General features: G+C 40.1%; 1 protein-coding gene across 3 annotated transcripts in view; it reads right to left on the bottom strand.

Annotated features, from left to right (window-relative positions):
• Window positions 1–25,070, bottom strand: part of LOC122802607 (transmembrane protein 272-like) — a 322,220-nt gene that overhangs the window by 172,215 nt on the left and 124,935 nt on the right. For all 3 annotated transcript variants that reach the window (XM_044072294.1, XM_044072296.1, XM_044072295.1), the window contains exon 4: window positions 2,818–3,018. In XM_044072294.1, the coding sequence (XP_043928229.1) occupies window positions 2,818–3,018 (201 nt within the window). The remainder of the gene's footprint in view (window positions 1–2,817; window positions 3,019–25,070) is intronic.

Here is a 25,070-nt window from a genome sequence, read left to right as displayed (position 1 = left end):
TCCCCTAAAATGTATTTTCCATTCACCTTTCCAACCACTGCTTCTATGGCATGATCTGCTAATATAGTGGTCTAGAATATATTGGTGATATAGGCAGGGGTTCAGTTTCATTCCATAGTGTTTATTTGGGTCTATATTATATAAGCAAATCCAATGAATTGCAAATGCTATATAATCGACCCACAATCTCCGGAAACCCAAAATGGCGAACACACGGATCAGTGATTTTTTTCCCCAGGGGAAAAAAAAATCGCTGATCCGTAAAAAAAAAAAAATAAAAAAATCAAAACACCCCCACCCCCCCACTTAAATATACCAACTCCGAGATTGCATCACAGTTGAGGAAATGGCAAAGTCCCGAAAACGGACCGGTGATTTTTTTCCCCTAGGAAAAAAAAATGCTATTCCATGCTTACGGTATCTTGCCATTTCACGTAATGACGTTGAACTAAACAGCATACGCAATTCATTGCATTCACTAAAATAATAGGAACCCATTTATTTTTTAGTGCTGTCATTTGTTACATTTTTCTGAAAATATACAATCCTATAATGAGTGCATACATTATGTGGGAGAGGTTAGCAGTTTCTAACATGATTATTTTTCTGGATTCTTCTGCCAATGTTGAGAGGCATGTTGGGGATATGGGGTCATAGTAGCTATAATAATGTCTTTGATTTTGCTATGTATTTATGCATAGATGTTTAATGTGTTTTATTGCACTTGTACCATGACTGCTACAGTGGTTCCCCTTCCTAATGCACTTCTATAAAACATTGTAGTGTAAGAGCTTTAGGTTCAGATCTCCTGAGGACTATCATTTGTTGTTTCGTTTGTAATCCATCTGCACATATGATACATTTCAGAGGTATGTGCTTTTATGACAGTTTGCACTCTGACATTTGCAGTATCTGACATTGATAGTACCGCAAGGCTCTACTGGCATGTGGACTGAATTGTTGCACTGACCCACATCAGGGCAACATATATTTCATTTTAATGACCTTCATTATATAACAAATGTACAAAAATAACAATTCACTACTATCAGGTATGGTGCAGGTTGTCATATCACACAACTGTATTATTTTATAAAGCACATCTCCCGTGTACACTTCACTTTCATAAAATGACTGTATTGACCTAAACATTCTTTGGTCTACCTTTCTGCCTGATTTTTTTTTCTGCAACTCACTTTGCATTTTTATGTTTACCCTCTCCATGGATACATCCTCAGCATGTGTTACTTGCCTTTTTATTGCACATATCTTTACATATGCATTTGTTGCTTTGATTGCATCAACATTAAACAACTGTGCATGTGCACTCACATTGACTACTAAGGTTGCTTGTGAACAGCCATTGTTTACTTCTTGTGTTTAAATGTAGCTGTGACTTGGCCTCAACCAATCTTGCTGCTCCTTGTCATGCACAGTGGCTTGACTGCATGCATATCCAATTAGCAATGCTGCTCATTGCTCTGGGAAGGTAAATAATGTTGGCTTGGTCATGATGTGGTTGCACCATTAATGAATCCCCAGGCTTAACTTAACTTAACTTGGAGATCATGGAGAAAGGATGCATAGCCAGTGTCAAATTCAAGCTATATTTGTTTATTCACATATGACATACTTTTCTCAAGTAATTGTACAGTTTCTATTTTTGATGTTGTTGTTATACCAATGAGGTGACATTTGAGAGTTGCTTTGAAAGCTGGCCATCTTATTTCAAAGGGACAATTACAATCTAAGTATGATTCTTGAAAGAATGTGGGTTTCAGAGTCAATTTTCTTGATCAGCAGATCCTTGCAAAGTTGGGGAATGATTAATTCTCAATTTCATTGCACTAATAACACTGGGAGATTGCTATACTTTCAAAGTAATTAAGGAATTATCACAAAATGCTGTAGGCTTAATATTAGTAACTGTTATAAAAGAAGGTAAGGAATCCAAAATTAAGAAAAAAAAAATCTATTCACAAACAGATATGTGCTGCAGATAAAAGTTAAGTCAGCACCCATGTGAATCTTTGTTTTAGAGGGGTCTAAGTCGTATGACAACACAGTACCATTTATCAGTTCAAACTCCTTGTTTTGAGTAAAGCTCACTAAGCCTATCTTATATTAACAAGGATTTAGTGTTAATTTCCAGTCTGACACTAGGATAAAAAAGTGTCTGTCAAATTTAGATACACGTTTTGAGAGTTATAAAGAAGACAGGATATCATATGGTAATATCATATCATAGGATATCATAATATATAATAGGATATCATAATGGTAGGATTCAGTAATCATAGCCACCCCACAAACACTTGCACTTGAGGGAGAAGCAAATATATATATGAGGTTCTTATTTTATTTAAGGTCTCTAAATGAAACCCTACCATTTCAGTTTCTTGTAAGCAACATATGTTTATATCTGTATTATATAGCAGATGCCATAAAAATTCCATTATTAGGATTTTGTATCCCTTTACATTCCAAGGACCTATTTTCACCAATAACACTTTGATTACATGATTCATGTATATCATCACATGCCCACAATGTATTAATAGCAAGTTTCATTTTTAGTACTGATAATAGTGTATAGTTTAGACTTGAAGGTATTATGGATTTAATATATAAAGAAGTGTGTTAATATAAAGTAATCAAAATCCTCTGAGACTAAAAACAAGACTCTTCTCTTGACCTAATCCTATACACTCCTATAGCTGTATATATATATAGTGTATGAACACTGTATTTTTATAAAAGAGAAAATACAACTTAACATAATAAAGCTATTTCATTTAAAATGTGATCTTAACTCACCTGCAATAAACCAAGAAAACTGAAAGAAAATGATAATTCCTTTGATTACATCTCCTGGAAGCCAATCCTCATTATTTTCAACACAGCTGACTGACTTCATGATCACATTAAAGATGATGTATACAATGGTGACACATCCCATGACAATGAGATAGATTGGTATCATGCGTTGCTTGGTGCATTCATTCAAATACACACTACCTGTAAAGGAACAATCAGATAAAAAAACTGTTATGATATGTTACATTTTTTATGTAAAAGTAGAGAGATTAAATTCTTTCTTGTCTCCCTGGATTTTTGTGAGGGATGTGAGCTTGGTTTTCAAGAAGAATAGGTAGCAAAAAGAGAGTGAAAAGCAACCTGGTGGATCTCATGTCAGATGGCATTAAACAATGAAACAAAGCAGGAAAGTGAATGGAGGACATTATGATACACTAATAATATGCAGAAAATAAGAACTTATCACTCTAAGGACATTTATGATACCTCATCTAGAGTGTTGTATGCTATTCTGAAGACCCCATCTCCACAAATACAATGCAAATGGCAGTAGCTGGGAAGAGAATGAGAGGATTGGTGTAAAGTTTACAATGGAAACTCATAAGGACAAAAGAACTTCATGTGTCTATAACTAAGGAAAGTTAGAGTTGAAAGAACTGAATATTTAAAGCAACCCAGAGAAATGAACAGGATCCAAGAGAATATCCTCTTTTAAGCATGAGAGATGCAAACATAAGAGGACACAGTCTGAAGACTGAAGGTTGTTTGGTCAGAAGAAGTGTTGAAAATGACACATTTTGTACAAAGGGATGGAGAGATACATGAGCCAGATTATATGGGGAGAATATGTGGTTAAATACTGTGAGAGAACTCAAGAGCAAGTGAAGAAGACAGTTCAATTTAGATAGCAAGGACTAATCTGCAGGTAAATGAGTATTTTTTCCACTTTTAAAAATAGACATTCTAGTGGAAGGACTGGGTCTGTAGTTCCCTTTTGCAGGCACACACCACGGTTCGAATCCAGGGACTGCTACTAACAAGACTTTCTAGTTCTACAGCTATAAACTTGAATATTGGTAGAAACATTAATCTACTGTGAACAGTTATTTTCCCCACAGGTAAAGAAATATTTGCCAAAGCAGTATAATGGGCATATGTAAGAAATGTATACAAATGTTCTGTTGAGCAGCCCCAGTCCTACAAATAGAAGCAGGCTAGCCATCTACACTATGCAGTCTAGCCAATACAAGCCTCTCAAGTGTCACAATGTCACTGATAGTTTCCCCTGTTGCCAAGAAAGCTGCACCTAGATAACATCACACTACAAGTATGCCAAAAGCACGCTTTCAGAACAGCAGGACAGGGAACACATTTTTACTTGTACCAGTAAGTATGACAGGTATGAGTCCTCTATACTTATGTACGTAGAGTTGTCATACCTTACCCCAAAGTACTCCAGGTGCGCATATGTACAGGTGTGTATGTGCTGTAGTAGCTGCATGGCCCAGGTAAAGGTTAAGGGAGGGCAGAACTGTAGAGTATTGAACAGTAGTGTATTGAGAAGTATCACTGAATGCAGTTGTTAATGGAATTATTTTCTCTTTCCCCACCACTCATCTGCTCCAATAATTGCACAAAATGTAATATGGATATGTTGTTACCAAAAACTTACTGTTGGGACCTTAGTTCCATTTTGGTTATTATATTTGAAACTGTGTGCATACTAACATACCTTGTTGAATAACCATTGTTGTTGGCCTGTTGCCATTAATATAACTGGCATGCTGTTACAATCCTGACTGCCATTTCATTTCTGCATGTGTTCTGTTTGCTATGCCACTGTTACAGTTCCACTCTTCTGGGTCAATTGGAACACCCATGCATGCTGTGTTGACTAATGTTTAAAAGTTTTGTTCATAACAGACCAATACATCTTGTTAATTCGCACTCCATAGCACGTTCATGAAGGCGATCCTGTCGGATCCATCTCTCCCACCCCACCTGGCCGAGGCACCGGGTCCCAGCATATCTGGGACCCAACCCGGACTTCCCTCATCTGCTGGTCCTGCACCACCCTTGGGTGGAAACACTGCAGGGGATGGGGCTCGTCCTCCCCCTGCACACTGGCATGGTGCTCTTGCCACCCGGCAAGAGGTCCGTGGATGGTGTGCAGTGTCCTTCAGTCAAAGCTGGATGAATGACTGCGCCAGGGGGAGGGCAGACTAGTGCAGCTTGAGGGGCAGCAAGCCCCAAGAACAGCCACATTTGGGGTTGTGAAGGAGTAGTGGTGACTGCCAGCAGGTGGGGACATCAGTCCTACTACTACCATTTAGGGGGCTCATGGGCATCCGGTTCCAAACCACACTCCCCGTCCAAGGTGTCTCCCCCATGTGTCACACACCGCCCCTGTCTGCTGTCTTGTGTGTCTTGTCTGTCTGCAAATGCGACCTCTCCTACCAAACGTTCCTAACCACACTTACCTATACCCCTTCCCCAACATCCCTCTTTCAGCTTAAAAAAAGGGCATCTGTCCCAAAAAAAAAAAATGACGTCCCATACATAGCTCTGCATTTAGCCCAGAGACCCAGTCCCCTTACTCAATCTACCCCACTAATTATCATCATATTATGTTGCCCACACCCCTCCCTGTGGGGTGTGAGACTCTAAATTCCAAATTGCCCACATTCATATCAGCTGTTGCTGTCGAAGAAATGCAGAGCTATTTCCTACACCCATCCTGCACATCCCTAGCTGCCTCTAATCTTGTTTTACCCCCTGCTTGTCCCCATTTCACCACTTTCCAATCTCCCTTTTTTCTTTTCTTTATTTAAAATAAGCATGGATTTAAGCAGACGTAAGTGAAGCTAAGATGACGTAAGCGGATATAAACATCGCTTAGCTTTGCTTAACTCCGCACAAACTCGCACAAACCTGCTTACAACTGCTTAAAAGAGCCTTAATCACTCTGTATCCAACAGCCCTTTTTCTGCCCAGCAACAAAATAATCAGCCCTTGCACGGCTTGAACCCAGGACCCTGCACACCATAGCCACAGCAATCTACCACTAAGCCATCTGAGCTGCAGATATGTATGATATTTTTCAAGCATATGATTCAGTAGAGTCATTCAACAGTAGGGAAAAGATTCTGTAGAATTAGTCAGGTTTTGTAGATATATACAAATGTATATGTGTATGGAGATGCATATACATATGGACAAATAAATACATAATATATGTAGAGATATACATTTGAAATATATACATTTAGAAATACATGTTTAGATAGTAAAGTAAATCAATAGATACAGGTATACATATGTGCATAAAAAATATAACTAGATATATCCATACACACATATATATATATATATATATATATATATATATATATATATATATATATATATATATAAAGTATATACACAGACACACACACACACACACACACACACACACACATATATATATATATATATATATATATGTGTGTGTACTGGAGTTGCACATCAGCTCCATACCCCAAACCTCTTACTGTAACAAATCTGTCTAAAGGATGTAAAAATGGGGGTCAAAGGGCCCAAAATAGGGACATCTTTGAAATATTGCCCTTATCCCTCTGTCTCCAGCAGTAACTGTTCTGCCTTGCAACAAAAGTATCAGTTCTGCCAAGTCTTGAAACTAGAGCCCTGTACACCATAGTCAGTGCAATATACCACTACACCATGTGAGTTCTACAAATTACTGGGACCCAACCCAGACTTCCCTCATCTGCTGGTCCTGCACCACCCTCGGGTGGAAAAACTGCAGGGGACGGGGCTCATCCTCCCCCTGCACACTGGCGTGGTGATCTTACCACCCAGCAAGAGGTCCGTGGATGGTGTGCAGTGTCCTTCAGTCAGAGCTGGATGAATGACTGTGCCAGGGGGAGGGAAGACTAGCGCAGCTTGAGGGGCAGCAAGCCCCTCCAGCTCAGCCGCAAGAACAGCCACCTTTGGGATTGTGAAGGAGTAGTGGTGACTGCCTGCAGGTGGGGACATCAGTCCCACTACTACCATTTAGGGGGCTCATGGGCATCCGGTTCCAAACCACACTCCCCATCCAAGGTGTCTCCCCCATGTGTCACACACCACCCCTGTCTGCTGTCTTGTGTGTCTTGTCTGTCTGCAAATGCGACCTCTCCTACCACACGTTCCTACCCACACTTACCTATACCCCTTCCCCAACATCCCTCTTTCAGCTTAAAAAAAAGGGCATCTGTCCCCAAAAAAAAAAATTACGTCCCATACATAGCTCTGCATTTAGCCCAGAGACCCAGTCCCCTTACTCAATCTACCCCACTAATTATCATCATTTTATGTTGCCCACACCCCTCCCTGTGGGGTGTGAGACTCTAAATTCCAAATTGCCCATATTCATATCAGCTGTTGCTGTCGAAGAAATGCAGAGCTATTTCCTACACCCATCCTGCACATCCCTAGCTGCCTGTAATCTTGTTTTACCCCGTGCTTGCCCCCATTTCACCACTTTCCAATCTCCCTTTTTTCTTTTCTTTATTTAAAATAAGCATGGATTTAAGCAGACGTAAGCGAAGCTAAAATGATGTAAGCGGATATAAGCATCACTTAGCTTTGCTTAACTCCACACAAACAAGCACAAACCTGCTTACAACTGCTTAAAAGAGCCTTAATCACTCTGTATCCAACAGCCCTTTTCCTGCCCAGCAACAAAATAATCAGCCCTTGCACGTTTTGAACCCAGGACCCTGCACACCATAGCCTCGGCAGTCTACCACTAAGCCATCTGAGCTGCAGATATGTGTGATATTTTTCAAGCATATGATTCAGTAGAGTCATTCAACAGTAGGGAAAAGATTCTGTAGAATTAGTCAGGTTTTGTAGGTATATACAAATGTATATGTGTATGGAGATGCATATACATATGGACAAATAAATACATAATATATGTAGAGATATACATTTGAAATATATACATTTAGAAATACATGTTTAGATAGTAAAGTAAATCAATAGATACAGGTATACATATGTGCATAAAAATATAAATAGATATATCCATACACACAGATATATATATATATATATATATATATATATAAGTATATATACACACACACACACACACACACACACATATATATATATATATATATATATATATATATATATGTGTGTGTGTGTGTGTGTGTGTGTGTGTGTGTGTGTGTGTGTATTGGAGTTGCACATCAGCTCCATACCCCAAACCTCTTACTGTGACAAATCTGTCCAAAGATGTAAAAATGGGGGTCAAAGGTCCCAAAATAGGGACATCTTTGAAATATTGCCCTTATCCCTCTATGTCTCTAGCAGTAACTGTTCTGCCTTGCAACAAAAGTATCAGTTCTGCCAAGTCTTGAAACTAGAGCCCTGTACACCATAGTCAGTGTAACATACCACTACACCATGTGAGTTCTACAAATTACTGATGCTTTTCCAAACATAACAGTCAGTAGAGTCATTCAACAGTAGGGAGATTCTGTAGAATCAGTCAGGTTTTCTGTATATACATTATATACATGTATTTATGTATGGCGATGCGTATATGTTGACAAATATAGACAAAATATATGTATAGAGATATACATGTAAAATGTATACATATATGTATATATATATATATATATATATATATATATATATATATATATATAAAATATATATATATATATATATATATAAATATATATATATGTGTGTGTGTATGTATATATATATATATATATATATATATATATATATATATATATATATATGTATGCATACATACATATACATAAATATACCTAAATGTATAATAGCTACAAACAAATGCAATCTGAGGGTCATGCTGCTCAACACTAGAAGTTCAAATCTCAAAAGTTAGTCACTTGAAGCGCTCCTTATCCACAAAGGATGGGCACACATTCACACTGGTCACTGGTAGCCCAGCATAATGCATCACAAATACTGCAGGTGTAGCTAACATAGGGTAAGACAGCAATTCAAGTTGTAGCCTGCTATAGGTCCTCAACCATATCCTAAGAGTCAAACGCCATGTTCCTAAGTGCCCTGGATAATATTACTGTCCAACCTAACACTATCATAATGGTTGACCTCAACTACCCCTCTATTAACTGTGAAAGCTACCCATGTATCAATGCACTTGCCCAGTATTTCCTGGAATGCATCCATTCCAATGGCCTGGACCCGCTCATCTCCACACCCACTACAGGTAGCAACATCATAGACCTAGTCAGTACAACATGGGTGACTGTTGCTGTACATCAATAGTCAACTCCGCCATGGTTAGTTCTGACCACAATGTCATCACCTTAGAAATCCACATCACTCCTACCTTCATGTAAAGGTAACCACCATGAAAAACTTTTCCAAAGCTAACTTTGGCCTCCAAAGATCAGAGTTGGCTAGCTTGATGGCACCCATGCAAATGGAGACTAGTTCCATGACCTCCAAACACACACCAATGCAGTACAAACATGTACACAAATGCATGGATTCTGCCACACGCAATAGAAACAAGACGCTCCCCTCCAGAAAAGGGAAGCCAATCTGGTGGTCCCCTGCCCAAAAAACTCTACAACAGAAGGAGGAAACTGATATGGAATAAGGTGAAGTCCCAAGAATGGAAAAAATCCTTGTCAGCCTCAACAAAAAGATGAGCTTCCTCATGAAATACTGTAAAGCTAGTTGTGAAAACAGAATTGCAGCACACAGTAAAGACATCCACAAGGCCTCCTATAGTTAAGTAAGGAATCTGCACGGCAATGCCAACATGTGCTCTGAGCTACTGCACAATGTTAACTGCTATACTGAGGCAACAGATATTGCCAGTATACTGGCACACAGATTCAGTGACAACTTTACCCCTCTCCCCACCCCCAAAAGACCAGTCCCAATATCAGTATACTGCCAGGTACCCAGTAGTACTGCTGCTTTAGTTAACACACCACTGTCCAAGGCCAAGGGTATGGTTTCTACTGGACCTGGCAATATCCCTGGCTGTCTTCTGCATGACCTACAGAGTAAACTGTAACCTCACCTGTGTGCCTTGTTCGGTCACAGGGTCACCTCAGGCTTTGTCCTTACTGACTGGTGCACTGCTACAGTTGTTCCTCTCCACACAGGAGGTGTGGCTGCAGACCCTGGGAAGTACTGCCCCATTAGCCTGACAAGGCTGTCATGCAAAGCTATCGAACACATCATCATGGACCTAAGACACAGAGATATGGGAATCTCCAGATCCAGGATCCCACACTGTTTGCTTTTGTGAAGGGTAGATCATGCCTGTTCAATCAACTTGGTTGACTTCTTTGAGTCAGTCACCAGATCTGTGAATGAAGGCAATGTGGTTCATACCGCCTACCTCAATGTGGCTAAGCCCTTTGATAACATTCCCCACTCAGGGTTTATGGATAAACTCAGTAAGCTATGCATCAACCCCTATAACAGTAGGTGGGTTGCAAACTGTCTCACAGATAGAACCCATAGTGTGAAAATAGCTGAGCCCAAGTCAGACTGGCGACCAGTCACATGTGGAGTTCCACAGGGTTTGGTCCTGGGTCCTCTCCTGTTTGGTATCAACTGCTCTGAAGTCCATGCCAACGTGAAGGGACTCTGGCTGACAATGTTTGCAGATGATTGCAAGTTGGGAGCTATTAACTACCCAAGTGAAGTTGACATCCTACAGAAAGGCCTCTCTGAGACCAATGCCTGGTATCAGAGTCATGGCCTTAAGCTCAATGTCAGTGAATGTGTTGTTGTCCCCCTTTGGGATGTCAGGCACTACAGGGATGTTACGGCACCAAACATCAGACACCAGTGTGAAAGTGCATACCCACAACCAATTCCACCACAGTCACAGTCACATATCGATAGGTCAGGTGAACAGTAGAGTATACCGACTGTGTGAAGAAATACATAACAGTTTACCAGTCACACACTACCCCTACATATAGTGGTCCAATTCTCAGTGTAGTCTGAATCCTGCCAAGGTACAGGACACGTCTTAGTCTGCTGCTACAAAGGCATACAGCCAACAGACCAGCAGACACTGGAGCAGCATGCACAGTCAGATAAAAAAGGAGCTATAACACTTACAAGTAACATCTAACATCAGGGCTGAGCTATGCTTAGCAAGTGTACACATTGCTTACATGTAAATGATATTCAGTAGTTAGCTCTGCTAAGCATATTTGCACACTGTTAAGTGAAGCGTACACAGTTTAAATGCCTGTCAGTTTAACTGTGCTTTAGCACCGCTTAGCGCCATGCAAACCTGCTTACAATTGCTTAAAAGTGCCTTAATCACTTTGTATCCAGCAGCTCTTCTTATTGCCAGCAACAAAATAATCAGCCATGCTCAGTCTTGAACCCGGGATGCTATACACCATAGTCACAGCAATTTACCACTAGGCCATCTTAGCTGTGAGATGTTAGGATGTTTTTACAACATATCATGCAGTACAGTCAGTTTACAATTGGAAAGACACACTGTGCAGTCAGGAATGATTGTTATCTACAAATATATACATGAAAAAAATATTTACATATATAGAGAGATAGATATGTGTGGAGATACACATACACACACACACACACACATATATATATATATATATATATATATATATATATATATATATATGTGTGTGTGTGTATATAACAATATACAGATATATTACCAAGAAATACTGACATGTAGATATATTTGTGTATATATTTGTATATACATACATACATATATATATATATATATATATATATATATATATATATATATATATACACATACATACATGTCTCTTAATGCACATGCGAACATATGCTGCTGATAGACCACCCATAACTGGGGCAGCATGCACAGGTGGATACGAAAGGACCCATGACACTCACATCTGCCCTCCCAGTTCAAATAAGTGAACAGTATGCTGCTACAAAACCATGGTAGGCCATACACAATGGCCAGACATATACAATGACCCCTTAGCAACACAACTACAATGAGTGAAGATAGTAAACAAAAATACAAACAGCCAGTAATTCACACAAGTTCATTTTACTTTGATGTCTTTGCCAAAGCCTGCATGGTGTAACACATTACAAGAAATGCTTGACTTAATTGGAAGAAGCAGTTAACACGTAAGTACATTTAAATACATAGCTTCCAATTACACTCCTCAGTCAACCCCCTAGGGTATAAAGTATCACATTTAAAAACATGCATTGATTCATAACAATTGTTATTTTATGACTGTTTGACCAAACTGAGAAACAGACTTTTTCCAAAGCAGTACCTTGTAACCCACTAATTGCATGTATATACACAGCCTCCAATTAAACTACACATTCAACCCCCTAGGGGATAAAGTATCACATTTAAGGATTTAAATCAGTTCTGTACATAAAAATTCTTCTTTCAGGACTACTACCCCCATGGTGGGAATTATTGAAATGTACAGCTATAGAACTGTCTTCTTCCTCATCAGTAATATCTGTAACATGTTTTTTAACAGCCTAGTTTTAAAACACTTCTTATCCTCCCCCACATAAAATATGTTACAAGGGCATCTAAAAGCATTCTCCATACACCAACCTCTTGAATGTACAGAGTCCCACATGTTGTCCACCCTTTCCCCTCAGCAGGAATGACAGAACATAATAATCGTAGACCCTACTTATCAACCTCCTACTGTATGGCATTTGTAACAAGCCTGACGCAATTTGGGACTGAGGCCCAAAAACACAGCCATACTTGAAATATTGCTGTTATACACTGAGAAAATTGCTGGTGTTACAGAGTTTGTTGTAACATAACTTTTCTGAGGGATATAAAGTCTGAAACACAAATGGATGTTGGCATGTACTAATTGCAATCACCAGAGTACACTACTGATTTATCAAGGACAACACCTGTCTGAGGAACAGACCAAACATAACAGGCAAACCTCTGGCCATTATGTGGATAACCCTACAGTTGAGAGCTATGCAGACACAGAACTTTGTCAGACCGAAACCCATGCAGAAGTAGCATGTTCAGACAAATCCTGTTAAACAAGCAGTATTCAAAGCATATAACAGCAATACTCACATTCTGCCCCTAGGTCTTGAATCTTCTCCACCATTTAGTTGGCTTGTCTCCACAGGTCTTGTTCTAAGAGGTATTAGCTCACACACATCCAGGATCTCTTCCTCACAGGTAAGGGAAATGGCCAACACCCACATGGAGTACACAATTATAGGAGTGTGTTGCCATGACATTGGCGATTGGAATAACTACACAGCTGCTCTGCATGCAATCAGCAACTGGGTAACACCAACTGGTGCTCAGGCCATCACATGGTCATGAGCATTACCTACAAAAGAAACGTTGCCATCTAGTCAAACCAACTGTGTCATAGACAGTCCATCAGTGCAAAGCTGAAATAGTGTGAGAAAAAAGAATAAGAAAGGATATATCTGTGACATATCCAGAAAACGAAAGGTACATGAAACAAGTAAGCATGTAATTGAATGTAGTAGGTGGTCTGTAATAATGGAAAATAAGGGTTTAAAAGCATATGCCTCAACAAGACTTGCTGTACATCAATTGATGTACTGCTCAACAGCACTGATGGCCATAGCATGTGGCTCTGTCTGTAGTGACTAGGCCAGCTACTGGGATGTTGTACATATCCATATGTTACCTGTGCATATAACTTTGATACACATTTTGTCTTGTAAATATAAGACAACTATACAGAGCATGTGCAGAGCAAAGTACCGCTGCAGATGTGTGTGTTGAACTGCATGTTATATAATGAGCTCATACCATTCAACTGTCCAGTGTTCTGTACACTGACCATATGTGTGCCTCATATTTGTAGTCATTTACCCATAAAGTTGTGTCATGTCAGTCAAATCCTTGCTAAGTCTGTGAAGACTGACATTACAACATCCCCCTTAATTGTCTGCTGACTTTTCCCATTCAGGATTGCCACAGTGGATCATCTCTTGCCATTTCTGCCTGTCCTCTGAATCTTGCTTTCTCACATCAACCACCTGCATGTCCTCTCTTACCACATCCAGAAACAAGGCATTCTTCTCTTCCTCTTACCTGGCAGCTACATCCTTTTCACAATATACTCAGCACCCCTCCTCAGCACATGTCCAAACTAATGTAATGCTGCCTGTCCAACACTTTCATATCTGTCCAACATGGCCTGAGCCTGTCATATACACAGTGCCACACCCAGTGCAAAACATAGGTTCGTACTAGGCTAACTGTCCTTGTGAGCTATTTTAAGCCTAGCCAATTATCCCCTGTGAGACTCAAACCCTGCACCTTGTGTTTGTAAGGCAAACACCATAACCATTAGGCTACCCTCCCACATAACATCTGTATCTGTGCCATGTGGAGTTCTGACCCCTGCCTTTTTGTCAGTGCGACTGTCTCACACCCATATAACATAGGTGGTCTTCTCTTGTAGACCTTATATATCACTTTTACTGGTACTCGTCTGTCACATATCACTCCTGACACTCTTCAATACCCTCTCCATCCTGCCTGTGCTTTCTTCTATGCTTGTCCTCCATAGTCCTCATTAATCTGAAATGTTGATCCCAGTCATTTGAACACATCCACCTTTGTCAACTGTACTCCATGCATCCTCAACATTCCGCTATCCTCCCTCTCATTCACACACAGATATTCTGTCCTAGTGCTGCTGGCCTTCATTCCTCTCTTAACTAGAGCATATGTACACCTCTCTAGGGTCTCCAAAAGCTGTCCCCTACTCTAAATACAGATCACAATGTCACCTGCAAACAACATAGTCAATGGGCACTCCCGTATGATCTTGTCTGTCAACCTGTCCATCACCATTGCAAATCAGAAAGGGCTCACAGCTGATCCGTGATGTCATCCCACCTCCACCTTAAACACATCTGTCAATCCCAATGCAGACCTCAATGCTGTCACACCACCCTTGTACATATCCTGTACCACTCTTACATATATCTCTTCCACTCATGACTTCATCATACACTCCCACATCTCCTGTTTAGGCACCCTGTCATATTCTTTCTGTACATCCAGAGAGACACAGAGCAACTCCTATCTCTATTGCACCAGTAACAGTCTCAGAGCAAACATCACATTGGTAGTTCCCTTTCCACGCATGACACCATACTGCTGACCAGTACTCCTCGCCTACATGCGTAATCTAGCTTCCACTACTCTTACCCATAGCTTCATGCTGTGACTGGTCAATGTTATCCCTCTGTAGTTATCACAGCTTTGCACATCAACCTACTTCTTAACACCATACCCAATCACTTTCTCTCCACTCCTCATGCAACGTCACACTTTCCAAGATGTCATTAAACAGTCTGGCTAACACATCACTGCCATTTCCCCTAAACAACCCCATGCTTCCACAGGTGTGTAATGCTGCCTAACAGGCTTGCCAGTATTCATCCTCTTTATAGCTATCCTTACATCCTCCTTGTTAAGCCATTGCACTTCCTGATTCACCATACCCACATCATCCAACCATCTCTGTCTCATTCTCTTCATTCATCAGCCTCTCAAAGTACACTGTCCTTGTGCTCACCACACTCTCCTCACTTGTGAGTACATATACCTCATCATCCTTTATCACCCTTATCTGCTGCACATCTTCCCTAGCTCAGTGCATCTGTCCAGCCAATTGGTACAATTCATTTCATCCCTCCTTAGTGTCCAACCTGTCATTGAACTCTTCATATGCCCATTCTCAGCCTTTGCCACCTCTCTGTTTGCCATGCACATCATCTCCTCATACTCCTGCTTACTTTCCTTATGTCTATGACAATCCCACTCTTTCTTCCCAAACCTCTGCCTCTGTATACTGTCTAGTACTTCCTCACAGGTGTCCTTGTACTGCTTCCTCCATCCACATCACCTCAAGCACCCATCTAGCTGTCTCCCTTACCAGCTCTGCTGTACTTAACCAGATATTTGTTAGATTGTCACTGCCACCCAGTGCCTGCCTTAACTCTTCCCTGAACTCCACCTCACAAGCACACTTTTCCAGTTCACATCATTTGATCAGTGGTGCTGCCCGCACACTCCTCCTCATCTCGATCACCAACATCATCTCACATACCAACATTCCCTGCTGCCTAAATACAATTTCCCCTGTCACCACTTTACAGTCTCCAATCTCATTCAAATTGCCCTCCTACATTGGATATATTCCACCTGTGTGCATCTTAATCCACTCTTTTATGTCACCCTATGCTCCTCCCTCATGTTATAGTGTGTATTCACCACAGCCATGTCCATCCTTTTTGCAAAATCCATTACCATCTCACCTTCTCCACTCCTTTGAACACCATACATACCCATCAATTCCCCATCCCCTCTGTTCCCTTCACCAACATGCCCGTTGACATCTGATGCAGTGACCAGTCTGTCATCCTTGGGTACAGTCATTACCACATCATCCAACTGACGTTACATTTCTCTTTCTCATCCATCACACAACCAACTTGCAGAGCATATGTACTAACAACAGTTATCATTACACCATCAGCTTACAGCTTCAGAAACATCACTCTGTCAGACACTTATGTCATCCTCCAAAAACACTCTTGGCATAAAGTTCCTTCAGCAGAAGCCCTACCCCCTTCTACCTCCAGTCCACACCTTGATAGCACAATTGTGATCTGCCTACCATACACCAAGTCATAATCCACTTACATGTGGTCTCTTGCGCACACACAGTATGTCAACCATCCCCTGGCCATCATATCAGCTAGCCTGGTCTCTATTCCACTCATACTGCCAACATTAACAATTATTACCCACAATACCACCCTCCTAGCCTTTCCCTCTCTTCCTGCTATATGCCTGTTGGATATCCTCCAGGGGATGCCTGTAGTGCAAAGGCTACTGTGCTATTGAATGCCTCAAGTATGTTTCAGCAATATTGAGACACTGTCACTGATTTTGTCCTATTGCACCCATGTATGCAAGGCATCCTACAGATGTCCTGCTGTAACTGTTGAGAGGGATGGCTGTGCAGCAGGAGTGTGAATTTAGTGTACCATACTGACATAGAACAGACATGTATGTGAGATATTAGCTATGCACATGTCAGTATGAGTAGGTGTGTGTGTCCACCGTATGAAAACAGACATGGAATGCAAAATGTCAGTTAAAACAGCTGTACATGTTGTCCACATATGTAATTTTAGTTACTGTGCACCCAAACGAGTGACATTTCTACAGCTGCTGATTGTTGCATTGCCCTGACACAGCCATGGTTAGTACAGTAAGCATGATTATCATTACTAAATTGGAGAGGTGTCCAACTGTGTTATGACTTTGTGGCCATGCCCACTACAAAGAACAGATTGAACACATACATGGCTGTATGGGCTCAGCAATACCTTAATTGTCATACCTGCCTCCACCAATGTGCAGTAATCCCCTTTGCTTGACAGCAGCATTACACAAACCACAGACTTGGTCCCTATAGTGGCTGTACAGAGCAAAGTAGCGGCAGGAACCAACCTGGCATCAAGTCAGCCATTATATAAACAAGCATATAAGGTCACAAGTGGATTACTGTAAGGTCAACCATGATTACAAACTGGAGACATCCACCAGGGCAATCACAAGGCCATCTTCCCATAATGTCTGCAATCTCAGAGGCAACATACCAACCCAACCTGCAATGGTGGCTAATCAGATCACATACACACATAGAACATAGCTACAGGCAACCTGATGCAGATAGGGTTAGGGCAAACATCCCCCCGGCTCAGCATCACTATAGGTGGATATGTACTGCACCCACTCCCCTCAACTCATTACCAATGAGCAGGTACATATTGCCTACTGAAAGGCAACAAATGTAAGTATCCATGGGACATCATATCATCCCTGTCTGCATCCTACATGAACTCAGGCATGTGCTCCCAGCTACATTACATACTGCAGTCACACCATCCACACACCATCAGCATGGAAGATGGCTAATGTCATCCATTTACGCAGACCTGAATGAGGAATGACAGATTATGCAAACAACTTGCCCTCACTGTGGGCAATATGACTCATCAGGACCAGGAGTGCAATGCAAGCTGATACTGTGCTGATAGACTACAGGGGTATAGTGTGGTTGTGAGTGTTGGCTACTGGTATGGTTGTGAGTATTAGCTACTGGTATTCAAGGTACATGTGGAGTTACTGGACATACTGTTGCCATATGTATGGGGTCCTGAGATGTGTTTCCCTGTTAGCGTCTACCAGGTGCAATGTCACAACACCGGCAGGACACCTTTTCACCAGTGGAATGCAACCTGGTAGTGGAAGCCATAATACAGAACCACACAGTACTGTTGGGCCAAAGCCAGCAACATCTGTGGGAGAGGACCACCCTGTGGGATGACCCTGTCCACAGGGTAAATTAGGTGGGCCTGCATGCATGTACATATGAGCAGGTGCAGCATCGTGCCACCAACCTCATATGCCATGCCCAACAAAGGGCTGCTGCTGTGGCCAGGGACCCCACAACCACAAGTGGGAAACCAGCCATGCAGCTCCCACTGACACCAAATGAGGAGCTCCTTGCCAAGCCTGGGCCACCCATCACAGTACAACACCAGGGTACAAAGCTCCACTTGCTGGAGGTGGATGGCACCTACACAATGGACAAGGAGCATGCAGGTAAGGTCCCAGTGGGGATTAGTAGACTACTGTATGGAACATACTTGTATCTGTACAGTATCTACATGCATGTGCCAGGTACGACTGCAATTGTGGATGGGGATTTCTAATGCACTGAAGTGCAAATCTATGGTGAAGGACAGCAGACTGTGTAGTATTGGATGTTGTACTGTAAATGTGCAGACATGCTGCATCCATCCTTTTCCAAGGGTACATGTGAGTCTGCTGACAATACCTGTCTCCCACAACTACATAGGTCACTCTGGTCTGCATATGGGACTGCAGCCTGAAGCCGGGGAGCATAGAATTATGCAGTTGTGCTTTGGCAATACCCCGGGCATGTGGAGGGCATGCAAGTTACCTTGCACACAACTATGACTAATAGCCATATAGCTTTATGTGCATGTTCACTTGTGGTGGGGTTAATTGTATTGCATCACAGTGATCACCAAAGGGGCCTAGCTGAAGGGAATGTAACATTCCTGTAGCATACCTCACAACCTGTCAGTGCAAGACACCTGGACAGACACCAGCAAAATGTATTGGACAAACTGACTAAGGTAAGGGCATGACAAATTCAATCACACCAGACTAGTAACCAATGAAAAAAGACAATTCCTCAGTGACAAGACAGGAGAAGGAGAGAAAATAACACTGAATTCCACTTTATTGACCGACAAAAGATGGATTGAGCACTTTCATAAGTTTATACCACAACTTCATCAGAATCCATACAGCAACTGAAAAAAGTTCAAATTAAATAGTAAATTAATTAAGCAATTAACTAATTAATCAATTAATTACCTGACCTAAGTGTCTCATAGGACCTTGGTTAAAATTGTATATTTAAATATACAAAACTTTATATACTTACCAACAGTAAAAATATGAATAAATTACATGACTTACTACTTAAAACGTATATCAGTTACTTTAAAATATAAGTTAAAAATTAATAATGAAATTGATATAGAAAACATCACATTTAAACATAATAAGACCTTAGTCTTAATACACGCAATTGATATAAACCCATTCAAACCAGGGTAGACCGTAGCATTCAGCCTTAGTTTCCAATGCAACTCTTTATATTCAATGAGGTCTCTCCAAGATCCCCCCCCCCCCAGTACTGCTTGTGAACTCTGTCTATTCCAACAAATAAAAAAACATGATCAGGAAAGTTCATCAAGTGACAGTGAGGAGAGTTACTACTTTTTTAAAATTTTTTATGTCATTGAGATGTTCATATATCCTCTCTCTAAATTGATGGATAGTTTTACCCACATAAAAACTTGGGCATCTTTTGCATACAGCTAAATATATAATGCCCACTGTCTTACAATTAAAGTGAAAAATGCTTTTAATATTGACATTGTTAGCCCTAATTTCATTAGTTTCTAATAACCAAATGCACTGACTACAACTTCCACATTTAAAAGTACCACACCTTTTCTGGCTAAAAAAGTCAGTAACTTTATCTTCTGCTTCTAACATGCTTTTTAAACACCTCGCTTAGTAACAAACCTTGCTTGCCCGCCCAAGGTTTCTTTCTTCCCTTCAATGCCCTAAAAGAAAGACCTGTTGTTAATAATAATCTGTTTTATTACAGGGTAATCCTGAGTGCAAGTAGTAATAAAGGAACAAGAAAGGGTGTCACTTATGTTATTAATTGGTTTTGACTTACTTAACTCTGTTTCATACATAATGGGCTTAATTATCCCCTATGTCTTTTAACTGAAATCTCCCCCTGAATTTTGTCAGTAACATCCCCAGGGTAATTTCTTGTCAAAAACATGTTTGTTAACTTGACACTTTCCTTTTCAAAGGCTTTGTCATCTGTAATCATATGGGCCAGCCTTATAAATTATCCCTTTATAATACCCCTTTTCTAATGAGCTGAGTGGCAGTTGTCATAGTGCACAAGACTGTTAGCATAGGTACTTTTCCTGTTTATATTACTTTGTATAACCTTCTTTTTCTCATCTTTCGTAACCAGTACATCTAAATAACTAATTTCTTGCTTACTATGTGTATGTAAATTTTAAAAAAGAAGTGGTTGAATGCAAAAAATCTAAAACATTTTTAGTTTCTATCTCACTTAAATCCCATGCAATAAAAATATCATCTAAATACCTGCCATAAAAATACCAGCCACGTACATCACTTCTATTAAATATAAAATGCTTCTCCCATTGTAAGAGTACTATATTTGCAAAGGTGGGGCACAACTTGCCCCCATCACTACACCCTTCTTCTGGTGGAAAAACTGTCCATCAATGAAAACAAAATTATTTTTAGAACCATCTCTAATAATGTGTACATGACATTAATTTCACTGTTACTAAAAGCCTTTGATTCCATTAAATATTCATGGAGCATCTCCAGCCCTTCTTCCTGAGGAATAACATTGAACAAATTGACCACATCAATTGTAAAAAATGCTCATTCTTGACTGTAACGTACTTTCCTCAATTTGTGTAGGAAATCCCACGAGTCCCTGATAATATAAGTTTCTGCTTGAACAAGGTGTTTGACCTTCTGGTCAATAAATATGGCTATAGGGTATGTAATAGAAGTATTGCTACTAACAATTGGCTGGATTGGGAGGTCAGCCAACCACTTATGTATTTTTGGGATGCCAAACATGGTAGGTACATGTGGAAGCTTTACTTGTAAAAATTCATAAAGCTCAAAGAAAATCTTCCCTTGGTCAAGCATATCCTTCAAAACCATTCTAATCTTATTGTAAGAAATGTTAATAAAGCTTAAAGATGTTTGTTCATAAACATCTTCATCAAACATGTGTCTAAACATCCTGTCAAGATAGTCCCTCTTGGACATGATCACCACTCTCCCATCAGGTTTCATAACTCGTATCTCTTTATTGGCAGTAAGTTTAAGCAACTTTCTTTCAACTTCACTCAAGTTGTATACATTTGAATCCTTATGTTGTTTTTGTGTTTGTATCCAGGACCTGAAATTCCATTCATAAATCTTCTCAAGCATTACCAAAGGCATAGCTAGTTTAGGGTTAAAAATACTGCTTTTATGTAACATGTTACTAGTGTAAGAATTTTCAACACCCTTAAACAAAATTTTAAAATTAAGCTTTCTTAAAAAAGCTTTAAATCAATCATTAATGTCTCAATACAAGAAAAAACTGTTGGCACAAAAAAGTGTGGTACTTTTAAATGTGGAAGTTGTAGTCAGTGCATTTGGTTATTAGAAACTGATGAAATTAGGGTTAACAATATCAATATTAAAAGCATTTTTCACTTTCATTGTAAGACAGTGGGCATTATATATTTAGCTTTGTGCCAAAAATGTCCAAGTTTTTATATGGGTAAAACTGTCCAATTTAGAGAGAGGATATATGGACATCTCAATGACATAAAAAATAAAAAAGTAGTAACTCTCTTTACTGTCACTTGATGAACTTTCCTGATCATTTTTTTATTTGTTGGAATAGACACAGTTCACAAGCAGTACTGGGAGGGACCTTGGAGAGACCTTATTGAATATAAAGAGTTGATTTGGCAACTAAGGCTGAATGCTATGGTCTCCCCTGGTTTGAATGAATCTATATAAATTGCTAGTGTATTGACTAAAGTCTTATTATGTTTAAATGTGATGTTTTCTATATCAATATAATTATTAATTTTTAACTTATATTTTAAAGTAACTTATATAAATTTTTAGTAGTAACTCATGTAATTTATTCATATTTTTACTGTTGGTAGGTAGATAAAGTTTTGTATATTTAAATGTACAACTTTAACCAAGGTCCTATGAGACACTTAGGTTAGGTGATTAATCCATTAATTGGTTAATGAATTTACTATTTAAGTTGAACTTTTTTCAGTTGTATGGATTCTGATGAAGTTGTGGTATAAACTTATGAAAGCACTCAGTCCTTCTTTTGTCAGTCAATAAAGTGGCATTTGGTGTTATTTTCCCTCCTTCTCGCTTCTTGTCACTGAGGAATTGTCTTTTTTCATAAGGCATTGACATGTGTGAAACATTACTGCTGCACAGTGAATATAAAATGTATACACACACCTGTTAAGATGCCATTTGTTTCTGATGTGTACTGATTGAGACCACAATATGTCAGTCCACACCTTTTCCAACCTTTAATGTGACCCATGGTATGAACAGTTCACTTGTAAAACAAAGCATCTGGACTCATGTATTGTACCTACAAGCCTGGACAAGTGTGAGGGTAGCAGATGTTGTATCAGTATGCTGTTTCAGTCAGGTATGATACCTGATGCTGCCATATGTGTCAGTACACTCACTGTGGCCTATTTGGCAACTATATCACATACATGGGCATTGTTAAGGCAGACAGAGCACTAATAGGTTCCAAACATCTGGATGTTCCAGACACATCTGTACAGAGGACTGGTATGGTACAGTGGTTTCACATGCTACATGTGAGGCAGATGCCATTACCACACTATACAAAGTAATGGCATCAGAAGGTGTTCACCTGACATGTATGATACACACATCAAAATTGTATCAACCACACAAGATATCACACACACACACACACACACACACACACACACCAGTATTGAGATTGTAACTCCTACCTATCTATTTATGTGTACTATAGTGCTAAGCAGTTATCAGACTGCCACAGAGCTTACACAATTTCACCTCCTCCAAAGGTATTTATAAGGTGAATGACATCAACAGGACTACTAAATTAGGATGGGTATGGTGGTACACAACTCAAAATGGTATAACCTTCACAGTACATGATTCCCACACAAACACACACAGTTGTCAGTATTGAGATTAGAACTCCTGCCTACCTAGTTATTTGTATTATGGTATTACACATTAGCAGATGCGCTACACAGCTTACACAATTTCACCTTGTCCAAAGGTACTTCTAAGGTGAATGACAATAACAGCAGTAGTAAAATAGGGTGGGGGCAGTGTAATGGGTGGTACACAAGTCAAAATGGTATAAGCCACACAGTATCTGAGTCACACACACACACACACACACACACACACACACACACACACACACACACACACACACAGTTGCCAGTATTAGGATCAGAACTCCTGCCTATCTAGTTATGTCTACTATAGTGTTGAACAGCTATCAGACAAGCCACGAAGATTATACAATTTCACCTAGTCCAAATGTACTTCTAAGGTGAATGACATCAACAGGACTACTAAATTAGAGTAAGAGGAAGTGTAAAGGGTGGTACATAAGTCTATAACCCACACAGTACATGATTCACACACACACACACACACACACACACACACACACACACGCACACACACACACACACACACACCAGTATTGAGATTATAACTCCTATCTATCTATTTATGTGTACTATAGTGCTAAGCAGTTATCAGACTGCCAAAGAGCTTACACAATTTCACCTCCTCCAAAGGTACTTATAAGGTGAATGACATCAACAGGACTACTAAATTAGGATGGGTATGGTGGTACACAACTCAAAATGGTATAACCTTCACAGTACATGATTCCCACACAAACACACACAGTTGCCAGTTTGAGATTAGAACTCCTGCCTATCTAGTTATTTATATTATGGTATTACACATTAGCAGATGTGCTACACAGCTTACACAATTTCACCTTGTCCAAAGGTACTTCTAAGGTGAATGACAATAACAGCAGTAGTAAAATAGGGTGGGGGCAGTGTAATGGGTGGTACACAAGTCAAAATGGTATAAGCCACACAGTGTCAGAGTCACGCACACACACACACAGTTGCCAGTATTAGGATCAGAACTCCTGCCTATCTAGTTATGTCTACTATAGTGTTGAACAATCAGACAAGCCACAGAGAATATACAATTTCACCTAGTCCAAAGGTACTTCTAAAGTGAATGACATCAACAGGACTACTAAATTGGAGTAAGAGGAAGTGTAAAGGGTGGTACACAAATCTATAACCCACACAGTACATGATTCACACACACACACACACACACACACACACACACACACACACACACAGCTGTCAGTATTGAGATTAGAACCCCGGCCTATCCAGTTATTTGTACCATAGTGTTATGCAGTTACTGCACATGCTACAGAGCTTACTGGACTTACAACTGGCTAAAGGTGCTGATAACTGCACAGCTGAGGTAAAGTATTACAGTTGGCAGGAAGTCTGCCTTCAGTTTCTCCTGTACATCTTGCTAGTTCTTTCTGTCTTGCACTTCAAATAGCATTATAGCTTTGTAATTCAACAGGTTATTTTATCACTAGGTGTATCACACCTGGGAGCCATCAGCAGTACTCGTTCATCATGGAATTAGCCCCAGTACTTACTACTTATGACCACCCCTCCTGCCATGATTGAAGTGCAGTTTTCTGTGCTTTCACCCATTAACCTGGTTCAGTTGTTCATTCTCAGGCACTGTTGCAACTGCCTCATGTACAAAGACAACCCTTTCCTCTAAACATCAAACACTCAGACTAGTGAGAGTT

The sequence above is a fragment of the Protopterus annectens genome, chromosome 5.part0 (genome assembly GCF_019279795.1).
Source record: "Protopterus annectens isolate FY-2018-M chromosome 5.part0, PAN1.0, whole genome shotgun sequence".
In the NCBI taxonomy this organism is placed as follows: Eukaryota; Metazoa; Chordata; order Ceratodontiformes; family Protopteridae; genus Protopterus; species Protopterus annectens.
Note: the sequence above shows the minus strand (reverse complement) of the source record. Positions and strands in the feature narration are given on the sequence as shown.